This window comes from Rhopalosiphum padi, chromosome 3 (assembly GCF_020882245.1).
Source record: "Rhopalosiphum padi isolate XX-2018 chromosome 3, ASM2088224v1, whole genome shotgun sequence".
Lineage (NCBI taxonomy): Eukaryota > Metazoa > Arthropoda > Insecta > Hemiptera > Aphididae > Rhopalosiphum > Rhopalosiphum padi.
In genome coordinates, this window is record NC_083599.1 from 61,145,603 (window position 1) to 61,166,755 (window position 21,153).

The following is a 21,153-nucleotide window of genomic DNA, read 5'->3' on the forward strand; positions in this document are numbered from 1 at the left end:
GTTACAACACCGTATGATATATGATATCATACAATACAAACAGTAAATGTCAATGTTCTTTGATAATTTATTGTTATTGGTTCGAATCTTAGTGGAAATAATTAACTTACATAATCAAAGTTCTAAGTTGAAACCGTTCTTCAAACCTATTAGTCTAATAACAATATTCAATAAATAACAATGGTTTTTATTTTTTTAAATATATATACACATCGTATTCGTTTACTTCCTTTTACTAGCTGATTTGTCCCTGTCAAATGGCATGAAAATAATATGTATGCAAGGAACACACCGATGATATTTATAAACAGAAATTATAGTGATATAGTGATATAATAGACTTACAATCCTATCAGAATGGACAGAATGACTAACAAATAATTGACAATACAAGTTAATAATAAAAAAAACTGCGTTTTTTTATTAAATGCTCTGTTATCAAAGATAGATTACAATGTTTATCATAATAATATTACTAACAATTATCCATACCATTTATCGTCTATATTCTAAATTCACTTAAACCGATCTGTACCTACGCTGTATTCGGGTCCCGCAAGTTCATCGATTATATCCATAGTTGCCTTCCAATGTAATATCTAATTAAATCAGTTATAATTACCTTACTTATTTATTTGTTTTGATAAAATATTATTATTATAAGTATTATTAAAGACTTCAATTCATTTTTGGATTTTATGCGTTTCAATAATTAAATAAACGAATATTATGACGTATGACAACAAGTATTGCGCTGGTAAATATGAAATATGTTATATGGATATTATAATATTTTATTCTAATGTAATAGATTTTTGTCGGTGTTAATCTGAGAAAATAGTAGTTTTAAAAATAAATGTCATTTTCCGACATTTGTGCATTGAAACATATTATGAAACATAATTAAAATAAGACAAAAATTATGTAAAATATATTAAAATGATTATTAGGTATAATTTGTTTAATATTCTAATAATTTCTATAAATTTCAAGTCACTATAAATAAATTATTATTTTATTTTAAAATTATATAATAAAAATATTTAAATGTTTACATATGTTAAAAATATTATCAGCTGGTTTTAAGTTAGTTTTAAAATAAAAGACTAATAATTATTATCTCAATTAAATTAAATTACATTTATTAACTACTGCAATAGTTATTAATAATCATGAATCGCTTAAAATATTTTAGGTGCACACATGACGAAATAAATCTTTACAACGCGTTATGGTAAAATATTTATATAACCAGGTACCATTAACGCGGTGAAAAGAATATTAACAAAAATATATTTATGTAGGTACAATGTTATGTATTATTTGTAAATTATTAACCACCTAAATAACTATTGTAAAATGTATTAATTACAAACGCAAAATTTATATTGTAATAATATTATGGCATATTAAAATATAATAAACCAATTTATAATTGGTTGTCAATTGTAATTACAAATTTAACTTTTAAGCAATAAGATTCATAATCAAATGGACATTATAGTAACATAAACAGAATCAAACAGCTTGTTCCATTAATATAAATAACTTTGTGTAAAATAAAAAACCATAAAACGTTTTTTATTATACAAAAAAAATATTTTTTATTTTATTTCTGAATAAAAGTATTATTATAAGTATTCTAATAATACGTATTGAATATGAAATTAATAATGAGTAATGACTAACGTACTATTTCATTGGATTCGAATTCTTTCAGTGTATTTTCTTATTTCAAATTTAGGAACTTAAAACTTAGGAAATGTATAGAGAAAGCGATCGCCAATCGGGAAGATGAAATGGGTGGTTATCGATTCTATCCACTTAAAATGTATCTTTTGTTTTTCAACCAACACCTATTTCTACCAAAAATGTATCTTTCCCTTTTCCACCGATACTTGTTTCCATTAAATTAAATATTGACCAAATTTACTCATCAAAATAATGTTCTATGTTATTAAAAGCTATAATACAGTAAGTTTATTAAAAGATTAAATATTCATAAAATATTACAAACAATGAATACAATAATTTGTATATAATTATATTATTATAATACATATCCCTTAAATAAAATCCCAACAAAGACCTAATCACCTAATGTATGAAGCTCAAAAACGAATAATAAAAACATGGCAAAACCATTGGGATTTTATTCCAGACAACAAAAACTGAGGAACGTCTAAAGAATTGTTACCAAATGAATATAGCCTAACAACTCATTTAGAAGAGAACAAATAGTTATAAACAGAGCCAGAACAGGCCACTCCCAACTTATTCACTTATATTTAATAACTAATAGAAACTCGGTCCATCGTGCGATATGCAAGACTCCCCTTACAATTGCACTCATAATTATCTACTGAACCAAATACTCAACTACAAGTCTTCTCCTTAATAATCCTTCATTACTTGAAGAAGCACTCAATCAATACAATACCGTCAATATTTTTAAATTTTTCAAACAGACTTAGAAAAAAAAAAAAAAAACTGTAAATATTATATTATGTTATCCCTAGTATTGTAAAATGTCATTATAATATATGTAAATGTTACCCTAGGGCCTAGACTAATAATCATTGTTATTGAAGCCTTAATACAAAAAAAAAATTATATCATGAAAATAGTATTAAGCAATAATATCGTTACTCCAAAATCGTGGTCGGTTTAGTAAACATAATACGAAAGACAAATTATTTTTTTTTAATTACCTATTCAAACTAGGAGTAGGTAATCATCATATTATTATTTTGGATATTCGATTATGCTTTCGACGACTGTTCGTCATTTAATTCCACATTCTAAGAATATCTAAAATTTAATTTTTAATTCAATAATTAATAATTATATTATATTAGTAGCTACAATATAAAATATAATATAATAAATCATCTGTAATTCATAAATATTAAATAATATTTATGTTTTCAATTTGGGATCACATATTAATATTAATGACAGAGCAGTAAGTTAAATAAATATTAAATTCACGGTTTTCGTTATTTTTCAAAAACAGTTTATCCATAAAATATAATTATTTTTCTAATATTTTGTTATCGCTATATGGCTATATCGGCTTTGTTAAAGCAAGACAAAGAAACGCCAGTCAAGTGACCTGGTAAATCAAAAACAGTGAAAATGTCCCGTATTGTTTGATTATTTTTTCATTTTATTATTATTATTATTATTATTATTATTACAGGGCTTAGACTATGTCAAATGTGCATGTTATAGGCCCGAAATGGAACATGCTTTTGAAATGTTTAAATTTACAGTGTCATATGACAAAGCCGTTTATCGTTGACATTATTTTTTTGTAATAGGTATTGTAATATATCTAATTTTTTTTTTTGCTTTATTAATCGGCAAAGGTAATGACAGTAACAAACATTCAACATAATGAAGTAAATACATAATTATTATGGATGATGAGTGAACACAACCGCTACAATATAATATGAATATAAACTAAACATATAATATTATACTTTTAATAATAATAATAATAATATTTTCTTTGCTTAGCAGTAATAAAAATGAATAATACAATAGACAATAATACTGCTTTGCCTATCACTAAGGTAAACTTTGTGACGAAAAGCAGTCTCTAATAAATAGCGAAAAAAACTAATTATATTATATGATAAAAATAAATGAAATACTAAATATTAAAATATCGAACATACGAGTAAATACGTAATAATGTGTAAATAAATAATTGAATGCCTGTTATATTCGTATATTGTATAACCAATAATTCATAACATAATTTAATTAATACGAGTCAAAATAAAATTATTCTTTTTTAAAGCCCTATATTTTCACACATTAAAAAAAAATCAGCTTTTTTTAGTTGTATAGTCTTTTAAAATGTACCATGTTTTTTTTTAAAGATGCTATTATTATCAAGTAACCATTTTTTTTTTCATTAACTATTTAAAACGAATATTATACTATTTACAATTTTGTATACTGTGCACTAGAAGTTTTTCATATAATTGTAATTCAGTTGTTAGATAACTGTCATACAATCTGGTAGTTTTTATTTTAGGAATTATGAAATATTCAGATTGAGTATTAATACGCTAAATAGTATTATATTTATGGATAACCTATATTACATTTTTTATGGACATATATATTTTTTATTTTTTAAAGTAAAGTTGTATAACAATTAATATTTTGGTATCAATAATGTAATTGTCTACATTTTAACATAATGGTCTGTACTGCCCGTGTTATTATAGAGTTTGATCAGCTTTATGTTATTAGTGTTATTACTAATATTACTATGAAGAACACCGTTCAAGAAGTTTGATTTTAGTATATAACTATCGACCATCAATGCTTTCACTTCTGAATCCTACCACATGTAATTTGCCTAATCGATCATATTCATGATATCGAATATTGGGGCATGATACGGCACGATACGGCAATATATCTTATGATGGTTTTCTCACTGATGCAGTTCGACAAATCGCATGAGCCTCGTGACATTTTTCTACCCATTAAATCTCACAACTATAGTCTATAACGATTACATTTTTTTCTATTGCTTTTATTAAATCAATGAGTACGTAAGTACGTTTCGGGTACTAAATATTATGCTGTCTGATTATAAATTCTCGCGTGCGAGTCTTTCGGAGGTATAATAGGTTTCAATATGATCTGCCGACCTTTACTAATATAATATGACGTTCTATAATACCACTACTATCTACATATTTACCTAATTAATAACGTAAAATTCAGTAACTAATAAAAATAATAACCAGAATTCGTATTTTATATATTTAAAAAATGTAAGCATTTAAATTGTATTTGTACATATCCGTAACCTATGTATTTTGTTTTAAATGATTAAATGTACGCCTATCGTGGGTGCTTTTTAACTGGCAATCGGGCGTTGTTTTAAGTCAAACATATATTAATTAATTCGAGACGATATCAATTTCGATAAGACAGCATGTGACAGAAATACGCGTATGTATACCTAAATCTATACGCAAACATTTGTCCGTGAATTACAACAACATTCTGGTTACTTACAAAGTACACATTTTCTATGTATTTAAGAATTCAAGTTCTTTTAATCGTATGCTATCATTTTACTACTATAATATTTAGTAGATAGACACGGCGTATGCCGAAGTTTATTGAACTGTAAAATGACTATTTGTCTGCTAAAAACGCTTTTTTTTCTATGAAAAAAGCTAAACACCAATTATAATGGTCAAATAAATATACATTAAACAAATACCTCTATTTATTTTATAATTTTAAAAAGTTATAAACTTTAAACATATAAAATATTTTTAAAATTTTTACTTATATATGAAACATATACTTATATATTTAACTTTAGTTATGTACATTATAAACCTGTACACGCGATTTTACATAATTTTTGAGATTTAAATAATAGTTATACAGATCATTTTCGACATCCTTAATGACACTATTATATTATAAAAGAAAATATTGTTATTCAAGAAAACTAATATTCAGAAATATTATACACATATTATAATTAAAATAAACTAGAGGAATTCATATATTTTAATATTTACATAAAAAGTTCATAAATTACATTCACGGACAAACGGTAAAGAAATCACCGTCATAAAATAAATAATAATGATGGCGGTAAGTATACATTAAATCAACACAACGTGATCAAAGTTTAATAATATTATCATTTATGTATGTAAAATGTTAAATAAATGTTGTCAAAGATAAAGCTTTGTTCGGTTTCCTGTACGGACACGAACCGTATTGAGGTCTTTGTTGCTTGATAATATCTATTATGTTTTAAAATTAATAATTATTATTATAATAGCGTGGATCAGATTTTAAAAAAAAATAACGAATACAATTTTGTTTGAACGAGCCACGAGTAATTTATTTTTCTATTAGTAGTTCGGTATTTTAAAACTAATTTTTACCAAATACATTGCATATTATAATATAAAAAAATTAATATAATAATATTACTATAATAGTTATTAACTTAAAAACCGATGACATGAATGACCAGCATAAAATACCAGTTACCAAAAATTCGAATGACGTTAATTCTTATAAATTAATTAATAAATAATAACTTAACAATAATTACGCTGAATAAAATTTGAAAATAATAACATACATTATATGTCATGTTGTATATTGTATAAAAAGTACTACCTAAGTATTTTAGTAATTTACTTTTTTTTTTTTATTATTTATTTAATATACCTAACCCTCGGCAGCAAAAGCCATTGGGATTTACAAAAGAAATTTACAGTATATAATATACAATAGAGGATTATAAATCTTGTAAAATAATTAATTCATTCATTTTATAGTTTATTAATTTTGACGAGAATATGAAGTCGACTATTGATTTATTTGAATCCAAAGAATTTCTAAGCGATGTGGATATGTATTCTGATTGGTTAGCCTTTTCCCTGAACTCATTGTATGTGAGGCATTCTGTTAAGATATGTTTAATAGTCAATTGGACTACACACGAAAGGAAAATTGGTGGGTTTTCATTGTTCATAAGGAAGTTGTGCGATATTTGTAAATATGGTCATTGCATTGCAAAACCTGTTTATTGTTACCTCAAGTTTACTGAGTATATCCAGTGGATATGGCCAATATTTTGTTTTATCTCGTAGAACTTGATAATTTGAAGATTTCCAGCCTGCTTACCAAATGTGATGACATTTAATTTTAATCGATAATTGAACATCGTTTGGTTAGTTGGCAATATTATTGGTTAGTAAAAATATCGTTGTTTTTTTTTTGCTTCCAGGACTACCTTTTTGTTTCCTTCAATATTACAGTACTCCAAATCACTCTTTTGAACCCTTTATTTATTATTTCGAAAATAAGGTTTTAAATATTTCAGATGATATCTGATGAATTATGTACATTTTTAAGTCATTTATGGTGCTGTATTTTTTATATTATGTTCTTGAATTAATCGAATGAATTAATATTACGAAAACTTCAACAGTAAATATTAAGCATGAGTCAAGAAGTTTAAACTTTCGCACGGTATTTTTCCAGATTATCACGACCCCGGCCATCTCTCATGAATTTTTCGTCACTGATTTCGTTATTTAAAGAGAACATTTTTTGCTTGAATATAATTATTATTATTTAATAAAATTAAAAATGAATATTAAAATAATCAATAAATAATAATTTAGAAAACTATTTCACTGCATTTAAAAATTGCATTTTTACTTTTAATAAACATACCTATTAGCGTTTTAAAGTTTTTATTTTTTATCAATTATTTTATGACAAACATGGTGCACGATTATAGCCTATAAGCACTCCTTTTTATCATCAAATGTTTCTGATATGGGACTAGGTACTACCAATATGTACTATGCCTACCAGCCATGTAATAATATTATAAACACGCCTACATAGGTCTAGCACCGCCGATACAGCCGATTTTAATGTCATCACAAGTGCAGTATAGGTAATACGATATAACACTATGATAATACAACATACACACCAAACATGACGGCTGAAAGTTTAAAACGATGAGGGTGTTGACATATTGAAAAAAAAAATGAAAACGAAAAGTAGAGCACGTCACGCGTGCATCTATTGGACTAGACCTTGACACTTCTGTGGTGGCCGAATCTCTATGGCAACAGTCCCGATTCTTCGTTACATGCAAATAGTCACAATCTCACCATCTGAGTCCTCGCCAAATCGAATGGGGTAAAATATTAAATAGGTAGGTACATAACATCCAACCACATAATAATATATAAATATATTATGGTTGGTCAGTCAATCATTTATTATTATTATTATTATTATTGCATTTACTCGGACCACGTATATGTAGATACAATGTGCATGTCACGATAAAATACATTTTATCTGTTATCAATTACTCATCTACATTAACTTAACGCCTAATAATTATTGAATACCTATTATTATATTTTCTGGATTCCCAGACCAAGCCAATGCCTATATGCGTGTATAATTTCGACAACCGATGCTAGAAAAAAAAACTATAAAATTATAAAGGTAATATCACACATAGAGAATATAATATTATTATAATTCAATCCAACTCATCCTATATTTAAATATAAATAAAAAATGTATTATATTTTATATTGTAGCTACTTATTGAGTCTTGAGTAAATAGCATATAATATAATAAATTATATTATGCCATTTGCCGTGACCAAGGCTAGGGATTTATTAGTATTTCTTATAAACCCAAGTCCTTAGTATATTGGTTTTGTTTTATTATCGACCTATAAAACTAAACGGATACCATATAAAGTTTAAAAATAATATTGTTACAGGGTTACTGTATAGAACTTTCGACAGCGAATTTTGACCCGGCCTCGAATATAAGTATAAATTATCCGTATATTTTTGTTTTTAGCTCAGCAAATCCGTGATGCATCCCATCGAAATCGGCGTTACAGATGTATAAACCATAAATAATTCGAAGACTTGTTTTAACTGCTTTTGGAACTGTTCGTGTTTATAATAGCCTGGAAAAGTCGATAAAAACGAATCAAAACCGCCATAAGTGTAAATATTATAATTGTAGGTACCTACTATTTACATTTAACGTAACATAATAATATAAAGTGCCTATGTGCATAATGTATAGGTACATTATAATATACATAGTAAAAATACGAATTTATCAACCAATTAACGACAACAATCTATTATAGTGACCATAATGTTATAAGTATATACCGACAATTTTCCCTACCAATAATGTATAGCCTTGTACACATGTCTGATTTTATCAATCGATGGCCGAAAAAAATAAATATAAACAATAACTGTGGACTGAGAAATATAAAAACATTTGAAACCACCTACTTTAAATAAAATATGAATTCTGTGGTATATTTTTTTTTCAAATTTGAACTAATTCGATCGCGCAATAGTGCTTTATGTCTGATAAAACAAACTCTGATTTCGTCTATAGAATTTATAACGGTATATATTGTATTATCGTCATTTATATACGATTAAACATTAGGGTATATCATTATCACAATATATCACAATATAACGTATTATTCTGAATTATAATTAATATTCATGGAGAACGTTTACACTGTAAAGCATAATAGGATCATAAAACTGCAATTAAAATAATTAGCGTTGGTTTAGTCATATTATGTCCAGAAATACAGTTAAATTATCAGCAAGTATATAATAGAAATTATAATTTCTCGGATCACTAAAATATATTATTAATATTGACAATATGAAAACAACAAAAACCTAATCTTTTTTTACTATTCATCTATGTATAGTGTATCTTTTTTTTCTACATTGTGAAATTCAAATTGTATTCTCAAATAGTGTTGGGAAGTAATTTATACATCATTTTATGCCTATACATTCTAAAACATACGCCCAACATTTACTATATTTTCTATATTAGGATTATATATTATAAACTCGACTACTACTACTACTACTACTACAGTACTACCTACTATTACATACAATTCTATAGTCTTACCAATATATCTTATCGTATTCAAATAATATATTATTCTAAGATATACCTATACGAGTTTAATATAAAATGTGTTGGATGAAAAGGCTCAAAGGTATAATATAAATAAAAACGTTTTTTTGAAACAATAACCTTTTTTCGATTTTAAATATTGTAATATCCTATATTCCTTTGTTATTATATACTTTAAAAACGTTTAATTTCTTTGTCTTATTACAAAATACGACTTCTGAAAATACTTTGTATTAGGTGTTATTATTTGTCAATTTCATTGTTGCGCACGATTATTCACCAATAATATAACCCCATTGTTTTCTTTATTTATTTAAATTCTGAATTTTTAAGTATACTTGTATTAAAGACTGTTTTTTATAATATTAGTATTTATAAGAAGTGTCCTAGCTGTGATGATACAATTTTTTCAAATAAAACACAACCTTCTTACTGAATATTACTAGTATAAATCATATATTATGGTTTTTTGGAAAATTTTGATATTTCTTTTAGGGTAGTTTAAGATAGCATAATGTATTTAGTTAATATTATAATCTAATAAAAGATCAAAATAAAAAAAAATTTGAGTACTTTATCAAACAATCGAGAACAACAAAAACAAAATGAAGTCAAAACTTAAATAATACGCAAAACCTATTTTTAACATAATGAATTTTGTTTTTGGTTGTAATTTAAAAAAATGTATAACTATAAAGAGACTTTGATTTTTTACCAATAATTTTGTAAGTACCTATCTTTTAGTTATTATTTAATATTATATTATATATTTAAATATGCAAACTATTTTATAGTTAAAATTGTTATGCATTTCAAACTATAGTCTATAACACCTAAAACTTTGAAACATATTTCGGGCTTCCTCATTAGTTTATTTCACTTGATTTAAAAATAAAGATTAGCGTTAAACTACAAATATTTTTTATGAACGATTCAAGTTTAAATTTTGACGTAATTGGATATATTCAAACTTCAAACCTAAACTAAATAACTATATTCTCAGCCGGTTTTTACTGTTTTGTTAGTGTTTGAAAAATATTTACTGAAACAAAATGAAACATTCCGTTTTTACTGAATTTATTGTTTTTTGTAAACAATGCATTTTTTAAAATATTTAGATCAAATTTAAGCTATTTATCATGATTATTTGACCTATTATTTATTGAAAAAAATAAAACTTATTAGGACTTGATTTCATATAATAGTACTAACTAAATACTTATTATTAAATATTATTTTTATTAAGATGTGTAGCAGTATAAAACAAACAAAAAAAAAAATGTAAAAACTAAGAAAATATTGATTTTTTTTTATTATTGTCTAAAAAGGCTATATAAAAATGTTTGTTTATTGCTTATCAATTGATCATGTTTATTAAGTGCAAACTAGACACATTAATGGTCAATGATTCATATTAATTTAAAATATTTTAGACTTTAAGACGCTTGTACTAACATACGTCACAGGAGCGGATTCAGAACTATTTACAGGGGGGAGTTATCTTGGATAAAATGTCAGCCAAAACCTGATAAAAGTAGTATAAATACTATGTAAACGCTAAACTAATAGGTAAATATTAATATTCAATTATTATTTTGTCTGTATATTTAGATAAATAAAATACCTAAAAGGTGAATAATTTTTAGGTTGAATTAATTTATTAATACAATATATTGTAATTTAAGATTAAATATAAAAAAAAAATGAAAACTGAACAAAATCATATCATCTAAATAATTGCTTTATTTTGTAAATAATATTGACTCAATATAATTAAATTATATAATAATAATAATTAACAAAAAATATTATACCTAAAGAAAAAATATTTAAAAAAAATGGTCACATAACAAAATCGTTTCGTCTTATTATTGAGTCGTCATAATTAATACTAAAATTTCTATAACAATGAAGTAATGCAAGTCCATTTAATCACTCTTCTAGTATTCTTGATCGCATCCAAGTTTTTAATCAGTAAAGAGAGAAAATTGCTGAAATAACTGGTAATGTTGGTAGATAATACGTATATATGAAAAAACAACTGTTGATTTTGAACTTAATACGATTCCTATATTATCGGCTATATCTATAATTACATTTTCTATATTACCTATGTTTTGATTCGGAATAACTGGCAATGTTTGAATTGGATCAGTACCTAAACTTTTATTTGGTTAATTTGACGCAATGGGAGTTGGATCGTCATCATGACTGGGATTTTTGTATATAGTTTTCAATGACACATTTTTTTTTTTTAAGAACATTTTGCATAATATTAGCACTACGATAAGCTAAGTTTTGAAATTTTAATAAATAACTAAAATTCACGTTTAATGTAGATATCAAAAGTCAAAGCAATCGTATCGCATCTTATCATCAACTAAATTTATATTTTTACATACAAATTATCATTACACAAAAAATATCATCAAATTATATTAATAATAAAATAGATACTACAAGTAACCGAACATCATGTATCTCAATCAGTGATATTCTAATAATCACGGGTATCGTTATTATAAAGCTTTTATGAAAGACAATTAGATGCCCATACATTTTAATAAAAATAATAAATACAATATTTTATTGCGTCAAACAAGTTTTGGTGTTCAATTAGAATAGCGTTTAACGTCGACCGATAAAAACGATAACGTTTGAGACGCAATCGGCAAGACCATTCGCCATTTGGCAAGATATACGTTTTATCGGCTGCCAAAAACGGACATCCTATAATTCGCCATAGTCTACTACAAAGGGAAAGAGCTCCCTGCCCCTAGCCTTGGATCCGCACCTAACACATCACCAATATCGACATTTAATAGTTATCTTTATGTTTGATCGTTAAACTTTCATTAATTTCATTAAATTTGACCGACGCTATTAATATATTAATTATTTAATGTAATCCTAACGTTGTAAAATATAAAAATACTGCATCATAACTATTTATCTCTCCCTCACTCTCCCTTACTAATTACCCCAATAAGAAAGCTTAAAATATTATCTTATTTTAAAGTTTAATATGATATAATATATAATATATTAATATATATGTATAAGTAAACACGACCATTATTGGATCTAAATTCTAAACCATATGTGTGAGCCACTCTTTAATAGTAACCTACCCCTATATGGGTTAAAAATCGAAATTTCTAACCCTCCTCGAGTTTCAAGTATTCTGTAATATAATTTAAATAACTTTTATTGAAAACGATCCAGTAGTTTTTGAGTCTATGGAGGACAAAAAAAAAATATTCATCGGTATGTATATAAATAACGCTATCCCTCATCCGTTATTATATTATTATAGTGACAGTGAATATAATAATTATCGTAGCACCGATTACACGTCGTATAATGTATGAAGATTGTGTGGAAGCCGCGTGATGGCAATGCGAAAAAAACGTAAAAAAAACTTACCAAGAATAATGACACTACTTGCAAATTGCAATTTTTGTGATGCCGTGTGCGTTATGATTGATTCGTGTGAAAATGTGATGATTAGATCAATGAACTACAAGAAGGGGTATAACTATAACAACGGTTATGGCGCCCACGGTAATACATTGAGGTCGAGAAAAAAATCACTGGAAAGCAAATTTTTTCTGTGCTTCTTACACATTTATTAAGTCATTTCCATTTTCCACATGCCACATGCCACATTATCATTTTGCCAATTCGAACACTGTGGTAACAGATGATGATATTGTCTCAACAAATAATTGTGGAGAAAATAAAATACCGAGATACATTATACTGACACTCACACCTACATATTATTATAATTATTGTGACAAGACTCGATGAAACCGCAGTTGTTAAGAACGCGCCGACAAAATCGCAGTAGGCCCGTCACTACAAGAACACCATTTTAAAATTTTAAGAAAATTGTATACGTCGGGACCGCTTCAGTTATTCGATTATTTAGTGAACATAAATTTAAAATAAAATAACATGTATATTATAATGATCGTTAAAAAATCGTTAACTTTATTTTTATGTTCTATATCAAATAAAAACAGGAATGAGAGTGACATTCATTTTGGTAATTATTGTTTTATAATTATTATTATTATTATTATTATTATCGATATTTATTTTGTAATAGTATAATAGTTTATTTATTTATCAAGTTATATTATATCATATACACTTAAGCACGTATTTTATATCGGTTATTATAAAAGGAAAATTGATATAAATAACACTGTTTGGTATTTTTATAATCGACTTTTTGATATTTTGTCGTAAGCGTTATAATTATACATCAATTAATATTTCTTTAAAAATTATCATTTTATTTTTTTCAAAGCTCAGAAATATTAATAACATATATTATAAATTAAATAAATATTAGTTATTTTTTTAATTTCTCTACAGTCTCCGAAAACGTTTTGAAAATTTTTTATTAAAATAATTAGTAATAAGCCAATCTATTTTAATGAAAATTTTTTTTTAATTATTTAATAACTTATACTGTAAATAAATATCTAATAACTATAAATTCCAGAGACTTTAAATGTTGATCAATTAATAAAATATTTACTTACTTTCAAATTTAATAAGGCAATAATTCTAATTTATCGAAAATTACTTAAATTCCTACCAGGCACACAAGGCGATAATAATAATAATTGTATTTATTTTAACCCTCTGAGCTAGTGCAATAATACGTAGATAACAACTATTTACTATTTTTTTTAAATTTATTTTATAGTGCCAAATGGTTCAAGAAACATGACATTTATTTAAATTTTAATTAACGTGTCATAAAACTAGATAATTTGTCCAGCCTTGAACACTGGATTATATATTATAATATAATGAATAAGTTTAGACAACATTAGGATATTTATCAAAAATTTCTAAATAGATGCAAGTAAAGTTACGAGAACGTTAACAATAATAACTAGGTCAGTAAAACAAACAAATACAAACAAAAAAGCCATATTCGTTTTTTATGAGCGTTTGGAGATCACATCTTTATGAAATGTATAGGATTGGTTAATATCTATTAATGATACGAAATATTATTGACAATCTGTTTTGTTGAATTCAGTGCTCATTGACTAAAAAAATTTTTTTACAATCCAAAAATAATCAAATTTTAATCTATAACCCACTACATTTAAATTATCAGTACTAACTAAAAAGTCCCAAGTCAGATTAAAGTAAGATAATTTGGTATACTATAAAAATGCCATTTTCATGTTGGAATATAATTTTGGACATAACAAATAGCATAAGAAATTTTAATTTTTTAATCATATTGGAACTTAAACGATGTAGGTATTACAATGTCAGCCTGGTATACCAAAGGTCTTTGGAGAATAATTTTAAGGGTCCTGAACTTACTTATTCGCTTTTATAACTAACTGTAGGTCTCTTACGTGTCAGTAAAACGCCGATCAATAATATTCCTAAAAATTACATTGGATTTCACGACGATACGGTTATATGTCTTAAATTAACAATTGAAATAACACAATTATTATGAATTATAAATGGATTTCCACGTTTCAGTATTTTGTTTACAAATTTACTCACTCATACAAATAATAAATTATTATAATATTATATTTTATTATTTTACTGCTGTCAGCAATAGTCAACTAACAAAACATTATGTACCTATACCTATAATTGAATCTATGAGTAAATGCATGTCAGTTAATAGTTATATAACGATGTTTTGTAAGTCTTTGTATTGTTTAAGAGCTAAAAGACACACCTTAAGTAGTGTATAAACTTCAAGTTTTAAAATATGGTCTTGAAGTATAATTTAATAGTACAAAAATCAAAATTTTAATAAATTGATTATTCAATGAAAAACGGAGGTGAGCATGTTAAGTGAATCATGCTGTATATATTTTATATTACCCAGTCAGTTGTTCTTACGGTCATCTCGCGCTTTTGTCATAATTGTTTAACGAAATCAAATCTAAATATTAGTAGGTAAATATGTTATTATTTTCTAGTAAACGCGAAACGTCACAATAATTTATTCAACTATTGAACTATGTTCGTTTATAATATAAAAAAATAAATAAATAAACGATCTGCAGCGTATAAAACACATGTAATGCGGTATTATAGCAATATCGGTGACACGCTACGAGAAAAAAAATTGTAATAATTACGATAAAAGTGTTAACACTGTGAAAACAAACGCGTTCAGAGAATTATATTATTATTTTATACGCGACCACAAAATATTATGTTCTCGGTAAATCATACGTGCACAATATTATATAGTAATACTATAGTATATTCCACGGCGTTGCGTTCAAACGGAGAAAAAATTATGATACATATACATTATTTTTGCCGATTTTTGATACACGTCTGATTTTAATTGATATTATATACCAAGCACCTAAGCCGTGCCTGTCTGCTGTGTCGCAAACGGCATTATACCTGTGCTAAGTGCTAAGTAGCGAAGTTTTATAATATTAATAATTAACTTTTTTGTTTGTTTTTTTTTTTATTATTCGACAATTAAGTTAAACAGTCCGAGGAGGTGGCTGTACAAATGGAACCGTTCTCGGACAACAAGAAAAGATACGGCCGAGGCGCAAACGATTACGATGAACCCGACGAGAACGATAAGTTAATAACGTGCCGCATTTGCTACGATGGTATGTACATAATAATATACTATACCAATAATGTGTAGTAGTTACTTGTATAGACAGCTAGGTAATGATAACGAAATTGATAATATAAAACATCATATTTGCAAAAGCGCTTCCCATCATCACAATATATTGTGTTCTATTTTTAAAAAAAAAAACTACCAATGTTTCACAAAACAGCCAAGTTTAGTCAAATTAAAACAAATCTCAGTCCTAATATAAACGAACATAACATTAATATAAATTCATACTACAGAACTAATATTTAAAAATTAATTTTGAAAGGAATAATTTAATAAAAAAATAAAACAACTTTAGTTTTTGACACGGGTGTATCTACTGCAGTAGTTAGAAAAAGTATTATTATAGACACATACAACATAACATACCGCTATATTATAACGGTAGCTCATTAACATAGACGCAAATAGTGTTTGAAATTTAGATTCGTACTAGATCCTTATGAGGCCTTTTTGGCATTATAAAACCCTTAAATTAATACATGCACATACATTTAAGCATATATAATTTATATTTAGTATGTAAAATATGTATAATTGTTAAACATATTTTTAAAGACCTTTGAGTCGTTTAAATAATAAAGCCCTAGGGCATTTGAAAAAAAATACACTTACATTTTTTTTAATACTTTAAATGTTATTTTTAATTTTTAAATGCTATAAAAGTACGTTAGTTAATATAACAATAATACATATGAGTATATTAAATTCTGTACACAAAAGACTATAATAATTATCATATCAATTTTGTTCATCTCTCAGATATGTGCTTTCAACGTCAACAAAAATGTCTTTAACAATCTTAATTATACCTTAATCGCTAAACCTGTTTTGAGTTCATAGAATATCTTAAATATTATGTAGGGTATTATAAAAATTATAATATTTCGCATTGCAGATAAAAGCCTGAAAATAAATACTCAATAATACCTATATTAACTATTTTTAGTACTTCGCGCAAAATAAATAAGTATACAATAATAATTTTTATATTTTTAATAATTGCAAACACCTAAAACAATCTTATTTTTAAAAAATTAATAAATTGTTTTTTTTAAGTATCAAATATTAATGTATAACTTATACCAATTACTTTTGAGCTAGCACAATTTTTAATTCTTGATCTTCTATTCCCTTAGTTAAGATACATACTACGACATATCCTACGTGTATCACTCAGATAAAAAAATGTTGTTCTTCTAAAATTAGTTTAATTAGCATTTAATTTAATTTAATACTGGTTGATCAACAGGAAAAATGAACATACACAACTTGTAATCTAGTAAACTTCTAGTACTCTATAAAATAATTTAAAAAACAAAATTGATTATAAAATATTAAATTATGTTCATGGATATAATTTATTATTTATACCTTTAAGTGTTTGCATATATCAACCATAACGAGATTCAATTTATGTGTCACTTGTGGTTTTTATTAATCATTGGGTATTAAAAAACGAACAACTGTTTGAACACCAATATTAATATAGAGATGAAATCATTTTCACATTTCCAATGAAGTGTAAAATCTTCATATTTTTGGGGAGAAAGCTCCTAGTCCCCTAGACTGCTCCCTACTTTCTTCCATCATAATAATTATCTTTAAAAATTAATATCGGAAATTCTAATACTATACCTTATACCTACTAAGTTGTAGACTCTTCATGTATACCGGTATTAATCGGATTAAATTATATTACATAAACTTAAGTAATTTTAAATTTCAATAACATAACGCTGTAATTAAAAAATGAAAAGCCTCTTTATAAATCTGATACATATAAGCCGATATTCAAAAACAGGTATATAAATAATGTAAATAATAATATAAAGAACGTCTTTAAAGACTTCGAAAAGAATTGTAGTTTATACGCGTCAGAAACAGTATCGAAATATACAAGCATGAAAACGGCCTTTCACAAACTATTTAAACTTTTAAATTCCTAAAAAATATTAAAAATATAGATAGTATTGAATATAATTTAATAAATGAAGATTCAACAGTAATTTTTGATCTCTAAACCTGAAAATTATTATGAAATCAATAAATGAAAATAAAAAACCTAATTATTTATATTATAAAAATGTGAACGATTAATTTTCTCAGTATTTGTTATGAAAATAATAGTACTAAAAGTCCTAAGCGTTTCAATAAAATCATACCCGACTATAAGCAATTACGAAAATACAACGCGATATTTATAAAAAACACCAAGTATAATAACAATAATAATATAATGGATAGGTATATCTAAACACTTTCATCTGAAGAATGAAAATTTTAAAATTAATAACCAACACCTACCTATAGAAAACATAAAAAAATCCAATATAATCCAATTAAAAACCTAACAAAATAATCTTACCACAAAAAAAAAATCACGCACAAAGTACAAATTAACATACCCAGACTAATATAGCCAATAGCTATATTATAATTATAGAGACGATCGCTTTGCTCGCAAAATATAATCAGATTTAAAAATTATTATCATCTAAACGTGAATAATTACCTATTAATAACAATATAATAGCCGTTTTTTTGTTTTAAATCAATTAAAATAAATACATACAAAATGCGAAAATATTATTAAAACATTTTTTTTAATTTAAAATGATTTAGCAGATGAAAATTCACAAGATAAATGAAAAGAATTTATAACGTTAACGGACAGAATAAATAAATTCTATATTTCATGATTACAATGATTTATTATAATATTCGAGAAATATCAGAAAATGTTTTAAAAAAAATCATTTTATCGTTTTTAAATGTCCACAATACCATAATTATTTTAATATTTGTTGGAAATTAATTATAATAATTATATAATTTATTATAATTATGATAAAAAAACAATCAAAAAAACATATGTAAAATATAATGATTATTTGTGGGATACCTTTAGGCTTTGCATCCCGCTACAAACCACACCCCTCATCACTATTTAATATGATATAGGTACTTATGCCCAATTATAAGTGTAGATACTACACGTACCAACAAGTACTAACAATAACAAATAATAGTAAATTATCAAGCGTGATCTGTCGTTTTGTGTAGGTGCATAAAATGTAACAAATAACGTTATCGATATTTAGATGTACATTATGCGCACGCTGCATATTATAATATTTTATATTTTTACAGCACATATCATATATTGCATCATCGTATACTTATTGAGATCAAATAAACGAAAATATAACATTACAATGATTAATTATTCAATAACCGATTACACAAATAATATAAACAGTATAAAATACAAAATAAAACAAACTTATCATTTTATCTAAAACTTTGTGTTAATCAATTATTTAAAACAGATCGAATGGCAGTGGTAATGTTTAAAATGGTTACGTTAACTTCAGTTGACATAATCTATACGATATTCATCACCACAATGAGTTCGTCCTTAATGCTAAAAATTATTGCAAAAACTTTATTACATATAAAAGCAGTAGAAACCTTTATTGTACACATTTAGTTTTCATTTTTTTCTTTATTATAATGTGTCATAAAAGTTAATTTGTTGCACTTTCCAATCATCGTAATAATTTTATTGTTACACATAATCATATACTATTCCTAACACTATAATCAGACATTAACAATAAGTAACGACTATTGAGCAATTAATTATACAAAAAAACAAACACAATGCATTTAACAATGTCCTTTACAAGTACAATGAATGTTCATAATAATTACAATCCTGGTTGTAAATTACATTATCTATACATTTATAATATTCAAGGCTCAGATTTGTATTTATTTGTAAGCAAATATTAGTCCATCGTACTTTATGCCTTATGGTAAGTAAGATAATATGTGTCCTGAAAATATGGTTTAAAATACCAATTATTTTAGAGCATATTTCACTATTTTGCAATTTTTAGCGCATATTTTACTATTATTATGTCATATTTTGTCTTTTTTTTATAACATAATGCACAGTTCTATAACTTAAGAAACAAAAGTATAGTTTCGAAAAAATATACATTTTATTTTAAATAAATACTAACAATTCTAAAGGAAACAAAATGATTAAAGTCAAAGACAACCCACATATCCAATGTTTATTTTGTACAATATAATTTTTTTTCTTGCGTTATACTATATTTTTTTAGTTAATTAATTGTAGTCATACAATAATAAATGAATAAATACGATATACATTAAGGTATTTTGATGCATAATTGCATAAACGCCATAAACACATTTAATTTAAGGAAGTATATTTCTTGATTTTTTCGTATATATAAATCCGAGTCCTACAAGTAATATAGTAATATATTAATATTCATAACTTATCAGCAAAGATCATGTTGATGACTTGCATTTTTCGATCTGCGTATATAGTACTAACAGTTTTGTATTGACCTACACAAATCCGTTACGTTGTTCGTTGTATTCTAATAATATTATATTATTGTGCATTAATGCTGTTTTGCAGTTTTATTTTTATCTTTCGCGTTGCACAAGACATACATAACCGGTGCAAATTATATTATTATGCGTATTCCACTATTTTTGCATTTCAAATAAAAATGTTATGTATTTTTAATATAGGCTAACGCCGTGTGCAAAAAAAATGTGTTTTAATTTATCAAATACGTACAATATTATAAGCTACTGTCACAACAATATAATATGTTATTGTTTTCATATTGCACCTCACTGTAGTTATAATACCCATTATATAATTTATAAGCATATATTATATATTATTATAATAATTATAATAATTTATAAATAGGCCTACTAACTCTACTAAGAACTAAGCGGACTGCATTTGATATTATAATAACTTATAAGTAATAACGAATGCATATTTTAATTATCAAATGATCGGTGATTTATTATAGTGGTGTATGATTGTATGAAGGTATACGGCGTATAAATATAAAATGTAAATGTATGATGGGGGACGCGCAGGATTGCA

At 25.4% G+C, this 21,153-nt stretch overlaps 1 protein-coding gene across 3 annotated transcripts in view; it reads left to right on the forward strand.

The window, feature by feature from the left end:
• The first annotated feature begins 536 nt into the window (after nt 1-536).
• The window catches only part of LOC132925293 (E3 ubiquitin-protein ligase MARCHF2-like), a 28,125-nt gene continuing 7,508 nt past the window's right edge, over nt 537-21,153 (forward strand). Inside the window, exons 1-2 of one of the 3 annotated variants that reach the window (XM_060989701.1) lie at nt 537-757; nt 16,051-16,185. In XM_060989701.1, coding sequence (XP_060845684.1) covers nt 730-757; nt 16,051-16,185 — 163 coding nt within the window. In that variant the 5' untranslated portion in view covers nt 537-729. Of the gene's footprint in view, nt 758-8,454; nt 8,590-13,203; nt 13,593-16,050; nt 16,186-21,153 lie in introns of those variants that run through there. The other 2 variants (XM_060989702.1, XM_060989700.1) reach the window with 2 other exon arrangements.